The 24,355-nt window shown below is 41.9% G+C and overlaps 1 protein-coding gene across 1 annotated transcript; it reads right to left on the bottom strand.

Annotated features, from left to right (window-relative positions):
• Window positions 1-207: 207 nt before the first annotated feature.
• Window positions 208-23,513, bottom strand: ikzf1 (IKAROS family zinc finger 1 (Ikaros)). Its single transcript, XM_024008934.2, is given in 9 exon segments — window positions 208-1,607; window positions 2,168-2,302; window positions 3,157-3,282; window positions 3,865-4,032; window positions 6,402-6,683; window positions 18,051-18,173; window positions 18,377-18,430; window positions 23,206-23,417; window positions 23,419-23,513. Coding segments are annotated over 9 exon segments (1,875 nt in total). The 5' UTR covers window positions 23,499-23,513; the 3' UTR covers window positions 208-912.
• Between the last annotated feature and the right edge of the window lie 842 nt (window positions 23,514-24,355).

Genomic DNA, 24,355 nt, shown 5'->3' with positions numbered 1-24,355 from the left:
ATGAAAGAATAACATATCAGTGTTATTTTTGTGTATGTAAAATATCCTTTATTGATATTTTGCAAGCATGATATATGAGTGAAAAGACTTTTTAAAAGTTTAGTCCAAATTGAGAGTAACATTTTCTTTGCCTCCGAGGTAAAAAGCTGGGACAAAACCGAATCCCATCCGTACTTGATATCAAACAAACATCTTTCAGTAAAAACACATGGTTCGGTCATTTATTCAACTCAAATTAATGTATCACATTTGATTAATGGTAGGGAATGTTTGAACTAAACGAATCAAACAGGAAACCCTAACACCAACTGTAATAAATTACCAAAAGAAACACATGCATGTGTACACGGCATAAATAATATATAAAAAGTTCATATAAAAAAAAGAGAAGTTTAAAATAAACTGTTACATTTAAGTAAAATAAGGAGCAAAATTTCCTTGGGTGGGATTCAAATAGGTTATTATAGTGACGAATAACATTGTAAAGTTATAACTTAAATGTCAAGCAATACCTTGCCATTTAAAAGACACATTTCTTGCATGATTGTATTCTTTAGAATAAAATATACAGATATTCCTGTCCAGGTAGGCTATCAGAAAACAGACATGTATTTAATGTACACAGACATCAAAGGGTAGATCAATGACTTCAAACTATACAGTATGTGACACATGATACTTACTGCTGAGGCACAATAATTTTTTAAGTTGTTTGTTCAGTTATTTGAACACCTTTTTGTTTTCTTAAAAAGCAGATCGAGGAATAGTTTATTTTTCCTCCTGAACATGTGAAATACACATTAATTAGCCTTGTTCTTCAACATGCAATTTCTTGACAATGTATAAAAATCGTGTGTGTGTGTGTTCACTACATGTGTATGTTCATGAGTAAGTGTGTGTTCAGTTGGCAACTCAGTAGCGATGCTCCCCCCGGGTCATGTGTGACGAAAACTCGTAACGGTCCTGACTGCGGTGGCCACAGAGGTTGCACTCGAAGGGGTCTCGGAAGCCATGGCAGCCCATGTGGATGGTGTACATCACATGGTCTAGGAAGAGGATGCGGCAGTGTTCACAGCGATATGCCCTCACCTGCTCCCCCTCTCCACTCAGCACCTTGAACCCCTCCGAGGCAATCTCGATACTGGCCCGCATGGCCTCGTACTGCCGCTGCTGCTCCTCCTTCCCAAGGGGCAGCACGCCATTACGTACCCCGGACGTGATGTGGTTGGTCAGGTAGATGAGGCCCGAGGCCCCGACACCTGTCCTCTCTTCATTGTTGCTCTCCGTGTCGGTGGAATCCTGGCCACTGTGGCTGGGGGAGCCGTCCTTCTCGCTGGAGGCTGACTTGGACTTCGCGAGCAACAGAAGATTTTCGGCTGCACTGTCCTTGGCTGACAGGCCGTGGCCCTCTGCAGGGGGCTTGTGGAGGGGGTACATGGAGCCCATGACCCCCATGTCAGAGGAGGTTGGGGAGGTCTGGATGAGCGGTCGGAGTGACTCGGCACCCAGGTAGTTGATGGCACTGTTGATGGCCTGGTCGATGACATGAGGCTGCATCAGTTCTCCCGGGCCACCCTCGAAGGAGATGTCGGAGAGGCGTTTCTCACCTGAGGGTTAGAAAGAGAAAACAGACGAATACCAATGTTAGACTGCAATTCAAATTTTAAAAACTCAGTTTCCTGATATCAAACATTACAAAGACTTATGTTTAATTGTGGTTCTAGTGGTCAATTTATTGGTCACGTTTGACATATTGAAAAGTGATTCTCCTTATTTAGAATATTCCATTCTTTGCATTTTTTCTCATGGCTTATTACTTAGTTTTAGTTGTTATTTCTGACATGTTTTGTAAATATATTTTCATTGTTAATTTAAGAAAGGGTAATCTTCAGATAAATGTATAATACACCAAGGGAAAGGATCAAGTTGAAATCAATGAAAATATTCTCTTTGCTCAACTTAAATAAAGCTCAAACATTGTTATAATGATATGCAGATTCCAGGCACTGCTGAATATGCACTGTTTTTTAAAAATAGCTTATTCTGCAGCGCAAAGGAAGCAAATCAGAATGCATCGAACTGAAATACACAATTCTGACAATTGGAACCTAAGTCCTGTGCCTTACATGTTTGTTGGTATGCGAAGGTAGAAGACTTTATCCCTTACCTACAAACTTCTGTGGCATAGTGCTCTTACGTTTGGCTACGTTATTAGCTAGTCTGTCTAGCACCAAGGCTCTCTTAGATCCCATCTGGCTTAAGTCTTCCCTCTGCTCATTCTGGTTGCTTTCTTCCTTTACTACTGGAAAGCAAGACAGAAAAGTAGGTTTCAGAATCAAAGTAGTCAAATCTGACCTGATAAAAAGTAGAATTACTGTACAACAGGATCTTTCTACAATTTGCTGAAGCATCCCTCCCTGACTGTAGATACATGGCACAATGATGAGGAGGCCTTTATTGACAGACGTGCTGCAGTTGGTATACATTGGCCTTACTGACTAAGCAAAGCAGAGTGATCAACCCTTCTCATAATTTCCTCTTCTTAACCTCTGCACTCTTGCCCCACTTCCTAAGGTTGTCAGTTCAGTAGGCTACATGTACATCCGCCCACAATGGATCTTTCCTTTGTATGAAGAGGTATTTTTATGTGAGCAAAAGCTACATTATCTTACTATATTTATTTCACTTTAAGCCATGTTCCACATTCAGAAAATTATTATAAGATTTTAGCAGAACTGTCAATACATTTTTAACAAAACATGAACTGAAAKGATTACAGGAAAAAATGACACGCTCTTATTTATGGTTCATGGATTCACAGAATGAAGTAGTAAAACTTGAAGACCTGTCCGCCATCCAAGAAAATAAGCTGCCACTTTTTTACCACATTTCCTTACTGAATAAAGTGTTTTCCCCTTTAGAATAACTGGATATGAGCACTCCAATATATTATGGAAGCCTTGCATCTGAAGAGAAACATTTATTCTGCAGATAAATGTCATTAAAATCGAGTCTGACCTGTTGAAGTACTGTTGCAATTTCAACATTGTTGGTGCATTAATGTTGCTACCAGAGAGAGTCCTGAGTGGTGACGAGTAGCCAAGTTCAAAGTAGGTCAACAGTGTGGGTGGAGGTGAGAGACTGACACCAACTAACCTGTATAGATGCTGTTCTGCAGCCCCATGCACTGGAGGTAGTTGTGACACCGCTCCTTGTGTTCCTCCAGAGAGCTACGCTGCTTGTAGCTCCGCCCACAGTAGGCACACTTGTGGGGTTTTCCAACTGCAAGAAGTGACAGCAGTGAGTATTGACAGCTTTTAATTGAGAGCAATTTTCAAGTATGTGAGATGTCCATTGTACTCTCCATATTGTGAGTGGTGTACATGTATGTATATGTTGTATTTTGAGTTATAACAATGGCATTCTTTTTCATTCTCCAAAAGACCCAGTCCCATGTTTCATTGACATAATAAATGTAATGGTTTTATAATCATTTCTTTGCAGATGACAGATATCCCACTGGGCAAAGACGTCAATTCAACGTCTATTCCTCCTTGATTCAACTTAATTTCATTGAAATAACGTGGAAACAATGTTGATTCAACCAGTGTGTGCCCAGCGGGATGGTTCCCACTCCACACTAAGACCACAGAGTAAAGGGCAGGTGTTCCCTCACAATGCCACTGGGTAAGTACCACCACATGGAAAGTTGATTAGGCCCTAAACGGGAGAAATTGGACTGAAACAGGGAGGGACTTCATGGACTACATGGTCCATTTTTTCCCCCGTTTCAAAACCTTTTCAAATGTTGTGTGCCCTAATGTCCACAGCACACTGACCACTAATCCTATCCTCCTAACTCACCAGAGTGGGTACGCAGATGACCGCTGAGGGCGTCTCTCCTGCGACAGGCATAGTTGCACAGGTGACACTTGAAGGGCTTCTCTCCCGAGTGGAGCTTGATGTGACGTAGCAGGTTGCCTTTCTGGGTGAATGAAGCGCCACACTGGGTGCACTGGAATGGACGCTCTCCTGAGGACAAGAAACACCCCACAGCAGGTTGTTAGGGCCAGCACACAGGAGCAGCTGCCACTCATCTACAGTATGTATCAACACTTTAAATGTCATTGGCTCATTGCAAATTAGTGTTTGCATATTTTTCGCTAACAAGCACACTTTTGTAATCTCACAAATACATGACTGCAGTGTAGGTGTCTTTGTGAGGTATGTAAATATTATCATGTAGAAAATAGGAATATTTTCAGCAAAATCTTGTTTTATGAGCTCAGACACAAAATTACAATAATGTACATTACAGTAGATTAGTATTTTATTTGTAAGAGTAGGCCTATATGAATGGAATTCTATCTTTTATATAATCGAGGGTTAATGCAAAGTGTTGACAGTGTGTGGGGAATGTATGAACGTGCTTTCTCTTTTGTCATCGTACAGTATGAGATGGACCGATTTTGTAATTTGTATCGGTTTCTAAACCATTCTGAGTTTGTCATTTTGCTTTGAGCCGCAACAATGTCGGCTCGGCTCAACGAGAACAGCCTCTCTTCAGAGAATAACGGGCCAGGTATAAAGCCATTGTCTGAATTTTGCTATCTGGATGCAAGAACTAAACCATCTCCACCAATAGCACCACTGTGGATGTGGATGTGGGGTCACTGTACTACAAGACTCCCAAGCACTAGAACACAGTGAATGATGGAGGAACTCTGAGCGCAGCCCAATCAACCAGACTAGGAGGGTTTGAGAGCGGAGTGACACTCCATTCCTCCGTGCACTCCCTGGCCCTGAACCTCGGAGCCGAATGGCGCTCTGATCGAACAAGAGCCTTTCAGACTCAGGCTGCCAGTTCCGTAATGCACCAGTGCCTGGGTCAATTTGATCAGAAAATCTCTTCTTTTTTTTCTTCTCTTCTTCGTCTCTAAAATAAGAGCAGCCCATCACAATGCAAATTCAAGCTCATTTGAATAAAGTGAAGGAAACACTTTGTGTTGAGAGCCAGTCTTCCTGATCAGTGGTTCTGGAATAAACCAATATCTAGCCTCTCTGAGTGTTGTGGCATTCTGTGAGAAGGTTTTAATATGGCTTTTTTTCTCTCAAAAGGCCCCATAAAATAAGAGTTACCAGTGAAGCAGCAAAAAGATAGAAAAAAGGAAACTCATTAAAAATGCATTTCAGGAGCAGAGACACCACAGAATATTTTCTATTTAAATAGGAGGCACTTCATTATATATTTTATTATATGTTATTTTGCATTTACATTAGTCTAGTGTTCCTTTCTTCCATTTTGGGTTTCATTAGTTTCTAAAGCTTGACAGTTAAGTGCCTTTTTGAAAAWTGTTCCCCGCCACTGGTTTGGGTTCATTACAATAGAATATCAATTCTGAATTTTGAAAAACTTGTAATACTCAGATAATTGCCATTTTGTGGAGATTCCATTTAATTGCTGCAGATATCCTGTTTTTCAACTGTGATATAAGGGCATGTTTAGGGATTATATTCATCATACTTTTTCAATCTTATCACACAACAAATAGATCACGAGCCACTTCTCTCACGTGATAATTTAAAAGAACACTCAGAGAATGATAATTGTATCGTGGCTTCCTCAGTCACCCATACAGAATATAGTGTAGATACTACAAATGACAGATGACATACTTGACTATATTTCAATATTTCAGTCTAAAACATCCCTTTACAGCATTATAGACCAATATAATGACTATAGCACAGTAACTATGGGAAAATATGCCTCTGAAACTAATCCAAACCAATGAAAGCTATATATTATCCACATAAAAAACTCAACAGAATGTTTAATAACACATTATCTACTCACGTTAAGCTCTGCCATCAGAGCTTAACGTGAGCTCCAATTGTTTAATTAATAACTTTTACAAAACAAGTATTCAACTGTTTCATTGCACCTCAATTATGGAGACATGGCATGGTACCAGTTAGCAGCTCCTGGTGCTTATCTCATTGAATTAAACACAATCGGTGGATGCCTAGCACGTTAGCATAGCATACATACTTAGTGGTACTTAGTGGTCAAATATTCAAAAACATATTTATTGGGTGATAAGCATGTAATTACCATTTTAGATTTCCAAGTAAATGGCGGACTCTAAAATAGTGTGAAACTCCAATTACTTGTGTTGAAGCCTATAACTCATGCTCTGTAGGCAACTTTGGAACAAGACATAAGAACACAGTCTAACCCTAACAGTGCTCTGTCTACTGCTCTCAGTGTCTCAAGTAAAGATAAAGACACTGACAGAATCCATCTCCTCTTCTCTACCCCACATACACATAATCTCTCTGTAAGGCTACCAGTGAGCGTGGGTGCAAAGTAAGGGCGATGAGTATCGCGGATGGCTTACCAGTGTGGCTTCGCTTGTGCACCATCAGCACATTGGGGCCAATGCAAACTATCCCACAGATATCACACTTGAGCTTCCCGTTGGGCAGGCGGATACCCCCAGCCGAGGAGTAGGGGCCCTTGCTGTCGGGGCCGCCTGCATGGGAGCCGTTCACTTTGGCCCCCGAGGCATCGAGCACGCGCAAGTCTTCCGCACACTCCTCCTCCTCCTCGCCATTCATCATCATGTCAATGGCGAGCCCATTCTCCTCGTCACTGCGAGCCTCAACTTTAATGTTACAGGCTGGAAAAGAGGGCAGTGGGCCACTGTTTAGAATAGGAACATGTTTCTGGGGGGCTATAGCCTACCTAACTGTGTAGAAATATAAGTACATTACTATATTACTATTTGACTAGATGTAAATCTTTGACTTTCTATGGGACAATATGTGACTATTTAGTTTAAGGGCATGTGTCTATGTCTCCCTCTACTTGACTGGTTGTTTTAGTCTATGAGGTCTATGAACACCTGTGAGAGCATGCCTCACCTCCAATTAACTTACTGATAGGAATAGTTAATTGCGGCGTGAGAGCATTTAAATCAGCACTTTCTGTGCAGCAATCCTCAATTCAACTTTATTGGCTGAGTACACTAGGACAAAACTTTGAAACAAATTTGCTGAACTCATGCAGTAGGTTCTTGTGATCAGTGTTCCAGATCAAACATAACAGATGAATAATATATATTTGTTTTAAACTTTTGCTTATGAAGATGGGGAAACTATATACTGCATCTCTCATCATCACTCTTCTGTGAAAAATGACAGCAAGATAAACAGGAAACAGAGACACAGGAAGCCGTGTGAAACTAAGGATGGCAGCGGTGTCAACCAGACCAACAAACTATGATAAACGCACACACAAACACGCATGCACATACACACACACACACACACACACACATAAAACGATAACTTAAAAACACTATCTGAACACAGACTAAAACTGATTGAATCAACGTTGTTTCCACGTCATTTCAACAACAAAAAATCAATGTTAAGATGTTGAATCAATGTGGAAAACTGATTGGATTTTTTTTTAAGTCATCAAAGTAAGAAATATTGTATTTTTTTCACCCAACTTTTAAGCTAAATCCAATGACATGGTGAAATGTTTTGTAGATTTCATGTCGAATTCACGTTAGTTGACAACTCAACCAAATGTATATCAAAACTAGACYTTGGAACTAATATCGATTTCAACTGCCCCCATAGTCACTTCATCCTGGCGCCGGGTTTGCATAACTGTTGTCATTCTTTTCAATGGCTTTGTAACCAGACTATGGCATGGAAATCATTTTAATCAACATTTATCGTCTCAATAAGCACACGTTTTAAAGGAGCGAGTGTAAAAGGAAATGTGACGACAAGTGCCTGATTAAATATTGGAGGGAGTAAACATTTGAAACCTTGCAAACCCCTCAACCTCATTTGCATTTCATGGTGGCTGATTTCCTCATGTGTCTACCTTGTTGGTACACCCAAAGAGGAACAAGTGGAAATAATGAATTATAGGAATCTATAGCGGAAAAAGGGGAAGCTTCAGAAACAAGGCCTGCCTAACCAAAATACCAAGAATTATGGAGAAGTGACAGAAAGGGAAGCACAGACAAGGAATTGTAAAACGGTGTAACTGAAACTTGAGTATTTTTGCAGGACGCTTGTTTTCACTGACACTTGGAGGGAACAAGCTTCCATAACGCATGATTCATCCAGTGAAAGCGGAAAGGCAACTGGAGTGAACACAGTGACTTTCTGTTGCTCTCAAACACAACTTCATTATCCACCTAACACCACCATCTTGGTGATACTGGATAAAATCAGCATTTGGTATACAGTACTATGTTAACTGTTCAAATAATCAAATTAAACATCACATTGGTGACAGTGGATTGACCAAAGAACAATTCATGTTAGAATTTGTTATATTATGCTAACTGCTGAAATACTGTAAGTCCAGGGCAGCATAAGGCTCCTCCCTCGCCTTACAACATTTTGGCTGTTGCCCTGTTGTCACTTTGCAATTGGACACATAGCCTACATGTCTTTCCACTGAGCAGGCGAGGTGAAGAGAACACAAACCACACGCCCATAGAATACAAAGGAAGCTAGCTAGATGAAAGCAGAAAGGCACGAAATAGAACAGAAAGAGAGAGAGAGCACCCCCAGGCAGAGAGGCAATGATAACTGTGAAGAGCATATTTTCAATAACCGCAGATGCTGAATTAAGGCCTGCATGTCTCCAAACATGTTAGGCCTACAGGTCAGGCAGAACAATAGACGTGAAGATGACTGGGTGGTTGGCTACAACATGAATACAACCATTTTCCAACTTCTACATGATTACAGTAATGAGAGAAAAATATGTTAGTACCTTCTATGGGTTTGTTGTTCGGTTAATGTAATGCATAAAACTTGTAACATATTTGGGGGCTCGTTTGGGATTTCACTTATTTATTTGCATCAAAGAAAACAAGTGATAGACAACAATACAGAAAAAATGTAATAAAACATTTAACGGTGTGCAGGTGTGGTTGGAAGCCCAAGGGCTTATATGAAAACAATGTACAATACACTAAGTACAAAAATAAGAAAGATTTTTTTAAACCGATAACAAAACCTACTAATTATGAATGTATAAATTATTGATCAGTAGTCACACACACAAAAAGTGTGTGTGTGTGTGTGTGTGTGTGTGTTCGTGTGTGTGTGTGCGTGTGTGTGTGTGTGTGTGTGTGTGTGTGTGTGTGTGTGTGTGTGTGTGTGTGTGTTGTGTTGTGTGTGTGTGTGTGTGTGTGTGTGTGTGTGAGTTACAGTACCAGTCAAAAGTTTGGACACACCTACTCATTCAAGGGTTTTATCTTTATTTTTACTATTTTCTACATTGTAGAATAATAGTGAAGACATCAAATCTATGAGATAACACACAATGAATAATGCAGTAACCAAAAAAGTGTTAAACAAATCAAATATCTATTTGAGATTCTTCAAAGTAGCCACCCTTTGCTTTGATGAAAGCCTTGTACACTCTTGGCATTCTCTCAACCAGCTTCATGAGGTAGTCACCTGGAATGCATTTCAATTAACAGGTGTGCCTTGTGAAAAGTTAATTTGTCGAATTTCTTTCCTTCTTAATGTGTTTGAGCCAATCAGTTGTGTTGTGACAAGGTAGGGGTGTTATACAGCYGATAGCCCTATTTGGTAAATGACCAAGTCCATGTTATGGCAAGAACAGCTCAAATAAGCAAAGAGAAACAACAGCCCATCATTACTTTAAGACATGAAGGTCAGTCAATCTGGAAAATTCCAAGAACTTTGAAAGATTCTTCATGTGCAGTCGCAAAAACCATCAAGTGCTATGATGAAACTGGCTCTCATGAGGACCGCCACAGGAAAGGAAGACCGAGAGCTACCTCTGCTGCAGAAAATAAGTTCATTAGAGTTAACTGCACCTCAGATTGCAGCCCAAATAAACGCTTCACAGAGGTCAAGTAACAGACACATCTCAACATCAACTGTTCAGAGGAGACTGCGTGAATCAGGCCTTTATGGTCGAATTTCTGCAAAGAAACCACTACTTAAGGACACCAATAAGAAGAAGAGACTTGCTTGGGCCAAGAAACACGAGCAATGGACATTAAACTGGTGGAAATCTGTCCTTTGGTCTGATTTGAATGATTTTCGGTTCCAATCGCCGTGTCTTTTTGAGACGCAGAGTAGGTGAACGGATGATCTCCACATGTGTGGTTCCCACCGTGAAGCATGGAGGAAGAGGTGTGGGGGTGCTTTGCTGGTGATTTATTTAGAATTTGAGGCACTCTTAACCAGCATGGCTACCACAYCATTATGCAGCGATATGCCATCCTGTCTGGTTTGCGCTTAGTGAGACTATAATTTGTTTTTCAACAGGACAATGACCCAAACAACACCTCCAGGCTGTGTAAGGGCCAAGAAGGAGAGGGATGGTGCTGCATCAGATGATCACCCGACCTCAACCCAATTGAGATGGCTTGGGATGAGTTGGACTGCAGAGTGTAGGAAAAGCAGCCAACAAGTGCTCAGCATATGTGGGAACTACTTCAAGACGGTTGGAAAAGCATTCCTCATGAAGCTGGTAAAGATAATGCCAAGAGTGTGCAAAGCTGTCATCAAGGCAAAGCATGGCTATTTTAAAGAATCTCAAATATAAAATATATTTGGGTTTGTTTAACACTTTTTTGGCTACTACATGATTTCATATGTGTTATTTCATAGTTTTGATGTCTTCACTATTATTTTACAATGTAGAAAATAGTATAATAAAGAAAAACCCTTGAATGAAAAACCCCAGGTGTGTCCTGGATACAGCCCTTAGCCGTGGTATATTGACCATATACCACAAACTCTGAGGTGGCTTATTGCTATTATTAACTGGTTACCATTGTAAATAGAACACTAAACAAGAATTTTTGCATCATCCCGTGTCATATTGTCTGATATACACACAGCTGAAATGCTATTTCAGCCAATCAGCATCGAGAACACAAACTACCAGGTTTATAATTATTGTTAATTTGACATAAATGTCTGGCGTTGACAGAGGCAGATTTAGAGATTAATTGTAGTTGTTTTATTGCTCTCATTGTTTGTCCTTCTCTGTGTGATTTGACACTTGCTTCCCAAAACAAGTAAATCAGGATGTGTGACTGTGTGACAAACATGAGATAAAGTAAAAACCCTTTAATTTTTTTACAAGGCATGTCAGTTAAGAACAAATTCTTATTTTCAATGATGGCCTACACCATCCAAACCCAGACGACGCTGGACCAATTGTATGCCATCCTATTGGACTCCCAATCACTGCCAATTGTGATACAGCCTGGATTTGAACCAGGGTGTCTGTAGTGACGCCTCTAGCACTGAAATGTAGTGCCTTTGGCCGCTGCGCCACTCGGGAGCTTCTTCCCATCCCCAATTTTGTCGCAATTTCCCCATACTGTATATCTCTGAGAAGCTGCACCACAGCAGTAGTAGTTCCCTCTGCCTTGCTAGGTTCAGTGCTGTCTACCTCAGCTATGTAAAAGTGAGTAAGAGAGGGGCCAGAGCGACAACATGAGGGTTGGTGTAGAGCACTGAAGCTCAAGTATCTTTCCAGAGACTTTCCATGACAAAACCCTGGGCTTATTCACTTTACTTGGAAGTTAAAGAACTAGACATGTGACTAACAGAAATMGAATAATGTCGCTGAACAAAGGGGTGGTCAAAATCAAAAGTAACAGTCAATATCTGGTGTGGCCACCAGCTGCATTAAGTACTGCAGTGCATCTCCTCCTCATGGACTGCACCAGATTTGCCAGTTCTTGCTGTGAGATGTTACCCCACTCTTCCACCAAGGCACCTGCAAGTTCCCGGACATTTCTGGGGYGAATGGCCCTAGCCCTCACCCTCCGATCCAACAGGTCCCAGACGTGCTCAATGGGATTGAGATCCGGGCTCTTCGCGGGCCATGGCAGAACCCTGACATTCCTGTCTTGCAGGAAATCATGCACAGAAGGAGCAGTATGGCTGGTGGCATTGTCATGCWGGAGGGTCATGTCAGGATGAGCCTGCAGGAAGGGTACCACATGAGGGAGGAGGATGTCTTCCCTGTAATGCACAACGTTGAGATTGCCAATGACAACAAGCTCAGTCCGATGATGTTGTGACACACCGCTGCAGACCATGACGGACCCTCCACCTCCAAATCGATCTTGCTCTATAGTACAGGCCTCGGTGTAATGCTCATTCCTTCGACAATAAGCTCGAATCCGACTATCACCCCTGGTGAGACAAAACCGCAACTTGTCAGTGAAGGGCATTTTTTGCCAGTCCTGTCTGGTCCAGCGACCCATTTGTGCCCATAGGCAACGTTGTTGCCGGTGATGTCTGGTGAGGACCTGCCTTACAACAGGCCTACAAGCCCTCAGTCCAGCCTTTCTCAGCCTATTGCGGACAGTCTGAGCACTGATGGAGGGATTGTGCGTCCGGGTGTGCGTCCGGGTGTAACTCGGGCAGTTGTTGTTGCCATCCTGTACCTGTCCCGCAGGTGTGATGTTCGGATGTACCGATCCTGTGCAGGTGTTGTTACACGTGGTCTTCCACTGCGAGGACGATCAGCTGTCAGTCCTGTCTCCCTGTAGCGCTGTCTTAGGCGTCTCACAGTACAGACATTGCAATGTATTGCCTTAGCCACATATGCAGTCCTCATGCCTCCTTGCAGCATGCCTAAGGCACATTCACGCAGATGAGAAGGATCCCCGGGCATCTTTCTTTTGATGTTTTTCAGAGTCAGTAGAAAGGCCTCTTTAGTGTCCTAAGTTTTCATAACTGTGACCTTAATTGCCTGCCGTCTGTAAGCTGTTAGTGTCTTAACGACCATTCCACAGGTGCATGTTCATGAATTGTTTATGGTTCATTGAACAAGCATGGGAAACAGTGTTTAAACCCTTTACAATGAAGATCTGTGAAGTTATTTGGATTTTTACAAATTATCTTTGAAAGACAGGGTCCTGAAAGGAGACGTTTCTTTTTTTGCTGAGTTTACTTAGTAACAGCTCCAGCTTCATTGATTTGATACATTGGTATAAAAGAGACGCTACATTTCTAAATTCACAAGCTATACTGAACAAAAATATAAATTCAAAGTGTTGGTCCCATGTTTCATGAGCTGAAATAAAAAATCCCAGACATTTTCCATACGCACAAAAAGCGTATTTCTCTCAATTGTTGTGCACAAATTTGTTTACATCCCTCTTTCTCCTTTGGCAAGATAGTCCATCCACCTGACAGGTGTGGCATATCAATAAGCTGATTAAACAGTATGATCATTACACAGGTGCACCTTGTGTTGGGGACAATAAAAACATTTTGTCACACAACACAATGCCACAGATGTCTCAAGTTTTGAGGGATCATGCAATTGGCATGCTGACTGCAGGAATGTCCACCAGAGCTGTTGCCAGATAATTAACGGTAGAAATTAACATTCAAACTGCCTCCAATGTTGTTTTAGATAATTTGGCAGTATGTCCAACCGGCCTCACAGCCACAGACCATGTGTGACCACGCCAGCCCAGGACCTCCACATCCGGCTTCTTCACCTACGAGATCGTCTGAGTGGGGGTGGAGGGGGAGGGGGGAGTGCTGAGGACTATGTGTCTGTAATAAAGCACTTTTGTGGAGAAAAACTAAATCTGATCGGCTGGGCCTGGCTCCCCAGTGGGTGGGCCTATGCCCTCCCAGGCCCACCCATGGCTTCACCCCTGCCCAGTCATATGAAATCTATAGATGAGGGCCTAATGAATTTATTGCAATTGACTGATTTCCTTTTATGAACTGTAACTCAGTAAAATCAATTTTTGTTCAGTATAAAAAAAGAATACACAGGAAACACAGGTAACTGATAACAAGCCATTGGTGTTGGCTTAGATATCTAGTGTGGAAGTAGAAATAGCCTGTTGGAGGTTCCTGTAACGGGGCTTCTTTTCTCACTGCCTGATGAAAATAGGCCAGTGTGTGCTTGCTTCACTGTGGAACCAACCACATGTGTGTAAAACCACCGAAATGCCACACTGAACATGACTCCTATGAGTGTGTCAGTGTTGATTAGGAGCACCAAAAACAAAGTGTACTTTTCTACTAGCCTTGAATTTTCGAGCACTCAAAAGCTTAGCACTCGGAGATGAAATTAACACGGTTGTCGTGAAGACTTAATAACTCTAATGATTCATAGCGAAAGAGAAATTGTGTCACCAGAAAGACCTACTGTGACATGTCATTTTACTGTCTGTGTGACTGTAATGACCAAATATATATTTTAACAATTTAATTCAATAAYGCAACTTGTAAAGCATACTTGTGAGATGATATGTCTTGTACTCCCCACACAAGGGGAATACTTGTTGCGCTTGTTGAATTGTATGGTGAGGCAATGTAGGATGAACCTAGAGACGCTTTGTAGGACGAACCTATGCTAGCTTTGGAAAGTGAATGGAAAACTGCAAAAAGCAACCTGGCTTTGAGGTCTTGAGCTTCCGTTATACTTTCAGCCTCCCTGTCTCAGTTACACTGTGTGCGATCTGCACTTCAGGCCCATAGCCTTTGTACCACATGATCCTGACAGATAATAATAACTCCCTGATGCATTTGGGGTTTATCAGCGAGCCAACGATGCACTGCATAGATATAACAGTCACTTCCTCTCACACTGGTGATTAGATCTTCAGGGAGTGCAGAGCAACACATACACACACACACACGTACACTCACTCACACTCAAAGACCGACACATACAACAAACACACACACTATTGTCTATGTTTAGTCTGACCTCTCTCCTGATTCAGGACCTCTTCAAAATACTGTAAGACCAGAGATAGAGATGAAGAATCATTCAACCCGTCCTTAAAAAACAAACTCAACAAAGAACACAACACAGTAACTTTTGTCACTGATGACCGCTCATGACCTCTCAGTGAATTTACAAAAACATCTTGAAAGTACTATGGAATAATGTCTGTAACGAGATTCCCAAATTGATCAACAAATATCATTCAATTCACTTAGGAAACGCGCGTAAAAATTCTAAACTGTCTGACTGTGATCTCTAAGTCATAGTCCCCATTGTGCATCAGTGAAGATTTGAGTCATTTGAGCTGTTTTTCCTAATATGTAAAATCTGGCAAGTGAAATGACTAATCATAGGCTCAGCCACAAAGACAGTCATATGGAGAAAGCCATGGCTGACTAGGGCGAACCACAGCAGCATAGGCCTGTGTTTCCCATAGCCTACTCTTCTATCTCTAGCTCAACTGCACACTTGCACAGAGCCTCCCCCCCCCCCCCAAAAAGGAGCATTTATGACCAAAATATCAGGAAGTAGTTGGTGGATCATGAATAAACCTTGGAATCTCAGCTGCTGGACGTGAAAGCCTCATCATGTCTTATGATGATTGCTCCGCGACAAATGCTGACAGACGTGTTCACATCAACTAAGTGAATCTTGATAAAGATACATGTGTACCTCATGATAGGTAAGGCAGTTACAATAAATTCCTGGTGCATGACGATGGGTATCCTTGTCGTAAACTATGACATGCTGGCAAGGGCTGGAGTTCCCTATGCGTGCAGCTGAGTTAAAAGCTTGACAGTTGAAGTGAAAGCGTGTGTGTGTTTGCAGGTGCMTTAGCAGTGCGGTGGTGCGATGCGCTGGGATGTGCCGTGCTGAACTCTGAACTTGACTCTGCTCCTGAAGTCTTTATCTCCTGGAGTGTTGAAACTGACTGACGGCAAGTTCTTCTCAGGAAACTCTTGCACACCCTATTTCAGTTTCCTCTGCTGTGACATGTTGTTTGTCATGCGCCGCCTCCAAAGTGCAATGGTACACTACACCACACATCTATCTGGAGCTAATACAGAAGGAACACCATTCTAATTTTACACCACAATTTATAGTAACACTTACTGTGTATTGTCGTTATCACAATGGATCACCGACACATCCCACAAAGATACCGTAGCTGTTGGTTGCATGAGCTACTGTACTTTTGGCATAGAATATGATATGGTTCACCTTGCATGCAGGTAGGGCAGCACTAGGGGTGCTTTCCACAAATGTTCTCATGAAGCAACAATTCAAATTCCAAAACTCCATGTGGTAAATGCTGCCTGGTGTCCCCTGACATCCCAGTCATGTCCCGAMTTGAAATAAACGTGTACATCAACTAATGTTAATATTATGTCCATGATATTCCCTGGCTTAATTTAGTAACATCCTCATATCAAGGGCACATTAGCCATTCCTTAAGGTTTTGCACATCATGAGACGGATCGGAGAAATGTGCAACCTTTCCTGCCAATGACCTAAATGCATCGGTAACTTTTAGATTGCACGTTCAAAAGAACTATGTTTGGTTAAGTGCCAGATTGCAAGTAATGAGTGGATCTAAGGGATTGTTGTTACATGTGGCAACCGCTTGTTGGGATGCCATTACGACATGTTATGTTACTTACAAAATAATTATGTTACTAAGAAATGTGTTTTTATGATATGTGCAGTGAGCTCCAAAAGTGTTGGGACAGTGACAATGTTGTTGTTGTTTTGGCTCTGTACTTCAGCACGTTGGATTTGAAATTATACAATGACTACGAGGTTAAAGTGCCGATTTTTTGTAGAGTCTGTCAGCTTTATTTTGGGGGTATTTTAATCCATATTAGGTGGACTGTTTAGAAATTACAGCACATTTTGTACATAGTCCCCATTTTAAGAGACCTAAAAGTATTGGGACATATTCACTTATGCTGAGTGTACAAAACATTAAGAACTCATTCCTAATATTGAGTTGCACCCCCTTTTGCCCTCAGAACAGCTTCAATTTGTCGGGGCATGGACTCTACAAGGTGTCAAGACAATTCCACAGGAATGCTGGCCCATGTTGACGCCAATGCTTCCCACAGTTGTGTCATGTTGGCTGGATGTCCTTTGTGTAGTGGACCATTCTTGATACACAAGTGAAACTGTTGAGCGCAAAAAACCCAGCAGTGTTGCAGTTCTTGACACACTCAAACCGGTGCGCCTGGCACCTACTACCATACCCTGTTCAAAGGGACTTAAATCTTTTGTCTTGCCCATTCACCCTCTGAATAGCACACATACACAATCCATATCTCAATTGTCTCAAGGCATAAAAATATTTTTTTGACCTGTCTCATCCCCTTCATCTACACTGATTTAAGGTGGATTTGACATAAGGGATCATAGGTTTTACGAGGATTCACCTGGTCAGTCTGTCATGGCAAGAGTGAGAACGTTACAGAGGCATAAATATCATACCCCCCCCCCCCAAAAATGCTAACCTCCCCTGTTATTGGAATGGGGAGAGGTTTGCATTTGGGGGGGGGGGGGTATAATATTTACGCCTCTGTAATTTTCTTACTTTTCATTATTCACGATTCATTCAGGAGTATCCGTAATCATGGTAGCATCCACATGAATGTAGAAGTGTTTAGAAACATATTTATACTTATTTACAATAAAAGTTATTCCAAAATGACACAAAACATTATTTACCATTCATTTCTATTGGGCACAAAATTATCTGAAACACAACCCAAACAAAACAGCAAATGCATCCAACAAATGTATAGAGTCAAAGCTTGATGTAGTCATTGCGTTCTAGGAATATGGGACCAAATACTAAACTTTTGACTACTTTAATACACATATAAGTGAATTTGTCCCAATACCTTTGGTGCCCTAAAAGGGGAGGACTATGTACAAAAAGTGCTGACATTTATTTTAAGTGTAGGCGGGTGTAACAAACACATGTATTGTTAATTATTCATGTATTCGTCATGTATTTCCACATCATTTTAAAAATCATCATTATTTTCATTATTATTAGCAACAACTTTTACTACTTTTGTCCTGAGGGTTTACATATTTCTGAAGGTGCTCTGGAAACGGCTAGGTTTTGAGGTACACAGGTAAAGGCTTGATGGATATACTGGTCTAGGTGTAGCAACTTAACTGGTTTATAGGCCTACTGATGTAGGAGTGGTGAAGCACGGTGAAACTCATGTGATCTGTCACTCACCCATGCCTTCTTTGTCACCCCTGTTGTTGTGTTGCAGATTGGAGCTAGCAGACAGGTCCTCTGGGATGGGCATGGCCTCGTCGTTCTCCTCAGACACATCATTGGGAGGGGGGCTGTCCCTGCCTACATGGGGAAACGCCAGCAAACCCATTAGTCACCAGAACATGGTTCATTATTGCTCATAAGATAGAACCAGAATGATCTATAATCCATTACATGTGGTATGACTGTGCCACTCAGCTTGGGCTCTGTGCAACTCACGCTGTGCTTCTCTGTTCTACCAGACATGCTCCTACAGTACCAGTTCTGAAAACAGAAGCTCTTACCTGGCATCTGAGACATCTCCTGTGCCTCCTCCGTCTCCATTCGGTGCAGGTACTCTAATGGGATAGAGAGACACAGAGATGTAGATGTGTTTAAATGTAATCAACGGCTCCGCAGGGCTGAAAAAACACAACATTATAAAAAGCCACAGCTGACTAAAGGGGTGACCTCTCTCTGTACAACTCCGTCACCCCGGCAAGATCACTCTTGTCACACCGAAAGACACACCACTGTCCCCCACATTACATTACAAAGAATTACAGACATTTTCATTACAAGTCTGACAGAGAGGGCGGGCTGGGAGAGTGGCTTGGCCCCGCATGATGGGCTATGGTGATAGGGGTGCTGGGAAGGGGCTTTCAGACCACATTTGTTATTTATTGTTAATTTCCTGCCACGTAATCATCCACAAATGCAAACTGACTGCCGCAAAATTAAGCAGAAAATTAACTGGCCCTAGGTCACTGAGGATGCGGCTGTTTGCCCGTGCCAAGCTTATCGTCGCTCGTGTTCGCTCTAATTTACTGAGCATGCATCGCTGAGCGCGCCACTACCCGAGCAAAGACGTGTGCGAGAGGCGCCGCAATCAGAAACAAAGAGAGAGGAGAGGATGAAAGAGAGAGAGAGGAAGAGGGAGACAGACAGTCCGAGAGAGATGCAGAGCGGGACCCGGAAAGAGAGAGCGAGACAGAGAAAGATAGAGAGGGGGACGATACAGAGATAGAGAGGGGAGGGAACCAAGACAGACAGGGAGTGTGCCAGAGAGCGAAAGTGGAGAGAGAGAACCAGGGACAGAGAGATCGATAGAGGAAGGCCGAGGGGCCCCGAAGTAAGTTTCTCTCGCACAAGAGGAGGCAGTTTAGTGAAGAAGAGCACATCCCCTGGCCAGAGCCTGCTGCATATCTGAGGAGTCACCAGTGCGCGTGGCCCCATTAATAATGCATCCCCCTCAAGCCTGCAGCAGATGGGCACAACAGCCTCAGCCTCGGCACCGCCACTTCAAGAAGGCCCTTGGTGGAGCCGCTTGCCCGGCCCAGCCAGCCACACAGGGAGAAGTGAAGCTCCCTAAAATAGCGAAGCAAGCCCAAGGGAGAAGGGGAACCTAGGCCTTCCTGTTTTACTGACAGATGGCTCCACACATTTGGAACAAATAGTGGGAAGCCACCAAGCAGCCCCCGCCGCTGTCGCAACGCACAATGTTCAGCGGACAGGCGAGTCGAGGCTGAGGTTCCACAACCCACAGACACCCAGGACCCACGTGGGGGAGGTGGTGGGGGGGTTGCCGAGGGGGTGGGAAGGGCAGAGGTCATTAGTGCAGGAGATGTGGCGCAGAAAGCGCAGTGGGTGTTGCGTGCTGGTGTGTGTCGATATAAGACTAGGAGGCCATGCCTGCGTCATCATTCTTTAGCATCTGGAGTTTGGAGGTCGAGAGGGGGTGGTATTCTCATGTGCCCTTTTTTTCTGGGCAGATGGTGCGAAGGGAAATACTGATGGTGTTGGTGGGGGACTTTGACAGAAGTGAGAAATGCATTCCCATGTTAAACCACAAGCGAGTTGTGTAGGCATGTGGAGAGCAAGGTGCATGAGAACATTCAGGAAGTTGTATTTTCACCCGAAGTGACACTGTTCTTACTTTTAGTATGCTGATGCTAGATTCAAGTCATTTTTTGGGGGACGGGGAGCATTTTTCACACCATACTTTTATTCCCTGTCTAAGGCTCACGGTAACGTTTCATTTTAAACCACAGGCGTTTGTGAAAAAAGATAATTAGTTGAATTTCTTGCTGTAATGTTTTTTTCCCTTGTTGATGATTCTCAATATATTGTATATTTTGTGGATGGTTTCATTCAGACAATATTCCAGAATGACACCACCTTCTAAAGTCCAGTATGACAAAACAAGGCCCTAACGGCAACAGCTGCTTTCTGAAAGTGCCTCATAAAGGGCAGGAAGAGTCATGGCAGTGGGTTTGAGTGCACTAACTAAGGGGAGGAGAGACAGGAAGAGGGCTGTGGGTGCACAACACCCTCAGTCCTAACTCAAGGGATTGTGTGTGTGTGTGTGTGTGTGTGTGTGTGTGTGTGTGTGTGTGTTGTGTGTGTGTGTGGTGTGTGTGGTGTGTGTGGGGGGGGGGGGGTGGATGGATGGATGGAGGGGTGGGGTGGAGGGGCTGTGCAGAGCAGGGTGCGAACACATGAAAGGGAGCAGGGTGGAGACTGAAACAGCCAAACCGTTAAACAGCCAAAGTGGACTACACCAGCACACTTTGGATAATGGGAGGAAGTAAAAACGGACAGACAGGGTTTTAGAACATAAACTATAATCTAGCAACTCATATTCATCCTTAAATGTTGGAATATCAACAAAAAACATATGCAAATAACATGGGGGCTAAAACGAATGAATAAAACAGTCATATATGAAAATCAATACAATCTAGGTGGTGGTATAGAACATCAGGCTAAGTTTTTCATACGTTTTTGTTGTTGGTGAAAATTAAAACAAGAAATGTATCATATCAAGTATTCTTACAGAAATGTTTTTGTTCCCAAACTATTATTAGTATATGCTGCTTCTGTGAGAAGTGTGATTCAAAACTGTACTTGAAAATACTAATTTGTTTCTCCAGAAAATTCCTTTTGACATATGGCATACAAAAACCAATCACTCATTTGGACAAGAAATTAAGAACAGTGGCTTTTGTGGCATTTTTTTCCTAAAATACAACGTTATCAGTTTGATTAATATATTTTGATACTGAGATTTAAAAAATTGATATGACATTTTGTGTACTGAGTCCCACCTCATCCATTGCGGTGTTAAATAAAACAATATTTGTGCCATAACTCGCTCATGCCTTACCAGCGACCCACCTGTGGTTCCAAACCCACAATTTGGGGAACCATGCCCTACTACACTATACCACGTAATATAATGAACAGTCAAAACAGTAATCTTTTAACATTTTAGAGCGATTTCTCATTGGCAATTAAGGAAATGTGTCTCCATGAATTGAAAGATGATAATCTTTACTGAGCAGATGTTTGGGCACCTATTGTAAGGGTTAGAATGGCTACATTACAGGAGCGAAAGGAGTTTCCTTATAGGGTCTTCAATTGCATCTGACACACTTCATTACACTAGTATTCAGTGACGATCATTTTAATAACTGTCTTTCTTTCGCTTACCCCTTCCTCAGTCTGCTAGTAATACGGAAGTGGATGTGTCCACAAGCATGTGTTTGCCGCATTTCAACCCTCCTCAATCCGAAGAAGCAGATACATAAAATGTCCTAATTGTGCTATGGGGTGGGGTGCAAGTCATTGCTTGATTTACTAATAGTCATTTCAATATACTAAATTGATTTCATATGAGGGCAAGTACATTTGACTAGTTGTTGTGTTTTTCATTTTGGATTCGTTTTTAAAGTCAACTTTGAAAAAGTATGTAGGCTACTACCATCAAATTGAAATGCAAGTGTTTAGCTGCCCTAAAAGAAGTGAGTACTTTTTAAGAACACCTGCTCTTTCCATGACAGACTGACAAGGTCAATCCAAATGAAAGCGTCAGTCAGTTTTTGCCCAGTGGGAGGCTATGTTAACAAAATTGATAATATTGTTATCAACACATTAAATCAAGTTAAAACCATATCCACATTGCTTTTGATGCTTTGTGAGTACAAAATGGACAATGCAGCAATGATATACCTTATTATTTTTAACCAAATTAATTAGACTTGAGTTGGATTTTACATTGTTTATTTATATCGTTCTACGTTATAGGAATATAATAACCTACGAGTTAAAGTTTGTAGAATTATATGTCCCAGTGCACAGAAGTGTGAGAAGTTTTGTGGACTTGTTTCCCCAATTTTTCTCTCAAAATGAATCTTCCATTGGTGTTTTTGTTGAATGTCAGTTTCACAACATGTTAACCGTTACTTGAGTCCTGCCCACCAATACTATCAACACACATGTTATATTCGGCTCAGACGAACCAATGATTGCGAACGTCTTGGGCACCTTGAAACAGAATTTCGAAGTGTGTGTGTGTCTTTTTCATGTAACTTTGAGAAAGCAGAGAAACATATGACGTGTTTTATACTGTAGGCTACGTAGTTAGTTATAGCTAATTAGTTTCCGCGGTTTCATTGAGGAGTGTTAATATAATGTTTATGCGTTTATTTTAACTCAGGCCTACTTCGTTTGATTTGTCATAATATGAAGTGGATTTATGAAATAAGAACTCCAGCTTGAATGACATGAAGTAAAATAGTTATAATTAGATATTCATTCTGGATGCGCACAGTTGCAACAGGTGGTGATCTGGTACGAAAAGTGAAAGGAGTCTATGTAAAACTTGCAAACCACAAAAACGTATTTTTGTTTTAATATGAACCATAATTATTTTAGGCTTAATCGTCAATGGCAAGAAGTATATCCTAATGCTTCTATATGGTCAAGATAATTGTGAGCAATTCCTGCAATCTCCAAAAAGGAGTATGGGAAAAGAGGAACATTTTCCATTATTCCATTATTTTCCTAAGTGCGTTTGATATTAACTACAATGCTGATCAAAATTGTATAACATTCATTAAACATGACAATTGCCCTTGACTTTTTGGTCAAATCCGTTACATGCGCCACTATACAAATACTCGCATCACAGGATTTCAGACGCTCGCGCACCTGCACCAGACTTCAGGACAATGTTTTCCAATCCGCTACATAGTTCATTTTTTAAGAGTAAGGCCCTTTCTTACTATTTAGAAATACGAATAAGCGCTTTAAATTAGTTCGAAGTGAACAAGCATCGTGAAAGTTACTCTACCTGCTATTCCTTGAGTTTGCAATATGAAGTTCTTCCAACTCTCCCCCGCTCCATGTGCAGAAGTTCGAAGCGCCGCGGCAGCCCCATGGAACTCTGCCCTCGGTCCCTCCCCTCTCCACTGTACTTCCTCTTTCCAGCCTAACATTTCAATGTTTCTGTGCTCGACTGAGGCATTTTGCTTGCTTTTATCCAGAGGTCGAGTCTGCTTGGGGAGTGGAGGCAGCAGCCCTTGGCACTTGCTTTGTATCGTGCCAATAAAAGCTGACACCCAGTAGACCATTACTGGCAGCCATGCATGAGATGGGATGAGGCGCACAGGAGACTGGACGGTTCATTGTTTATTTATTTATTTCGTAGAGAAGGATGGGGACTCCTCACTTGCATATGGGCAGCTCCCCTTCGGTCACCTGTTCTGGCATCCTATAAGAGTCACAGCGCAATTAAAACTACACCTGTGTTGGTTTCAAATTATGTTTAAACAAATATTGTGACAGGTACACCACAACCATTGTGGAAGGTTGCATCTTTCCATGTGCTTTTGTAACAACAAATGAATATGATCTCATATGCTCCCCTACACTTTCATACCATTCGAACACATTTCATTATTGAATCATGAATAATTCAGTGACATTATAGAAATGTAGGCTAGTAGGCCTGTGCGCTTAATCATCCAAGGTTTTCCATTGTTATCCCATCTTTCCAGTAGGACAGAGACCTTTGAGGTGGCAGTGGTTTGCTGAAAAACGAGAAAAACAGATACGTCTCTATCAGGTGATGCTAACTGAGGATAATGCTCTGGTCTAGAAGTCTCATTTGAAATAATTTATTCCAAGCAGCTCTGCGATTGAAAAAAATGTGAAAGAGAAGTCAAATGTATTAAACACCTAATTACACTTTAAAGGGACTCCTAAAGACAAGCAACCAATTGACTCATTGCTACTGTCTCATTGATACTGTATATATACTGATTTGTATCAGCTGCTTCCTTGTTTAGGAGTACCTCAGCATGTCCCCCCATTGGCAGACTGGGCAGTGTGGATGGATTGCACGAAGAAGTGCTACCTCTCTTCGCCAAACCCCCCACCTTTTTACTCATGTCACTACTATATAATTGCATTTTTGTTTAGTGCACTGAATTAAAGTTCTG

Source organism: Salvelinus sp. IW2-2015, linkage group LG18, assembly GCF_002910315.2.
Source record: "Salvelinus sp. IW2-2015 linkage group LG18, ASM291031v2, whole genome shotgun sequence".
In the NCBI taxonomy this organism is placed as follows: domain Eukaryota; kingdom Metazoa; phylum Chordata; class Actinopteri; order Salmoniformes; family Salmonidae; genus Salvelinus; species Salvelinus sp. IW2-2015.
Note: the sequence above shows the minus strand (reverse complement) of the source record. Positions and strands in the feature narration are given on the sequence as shown.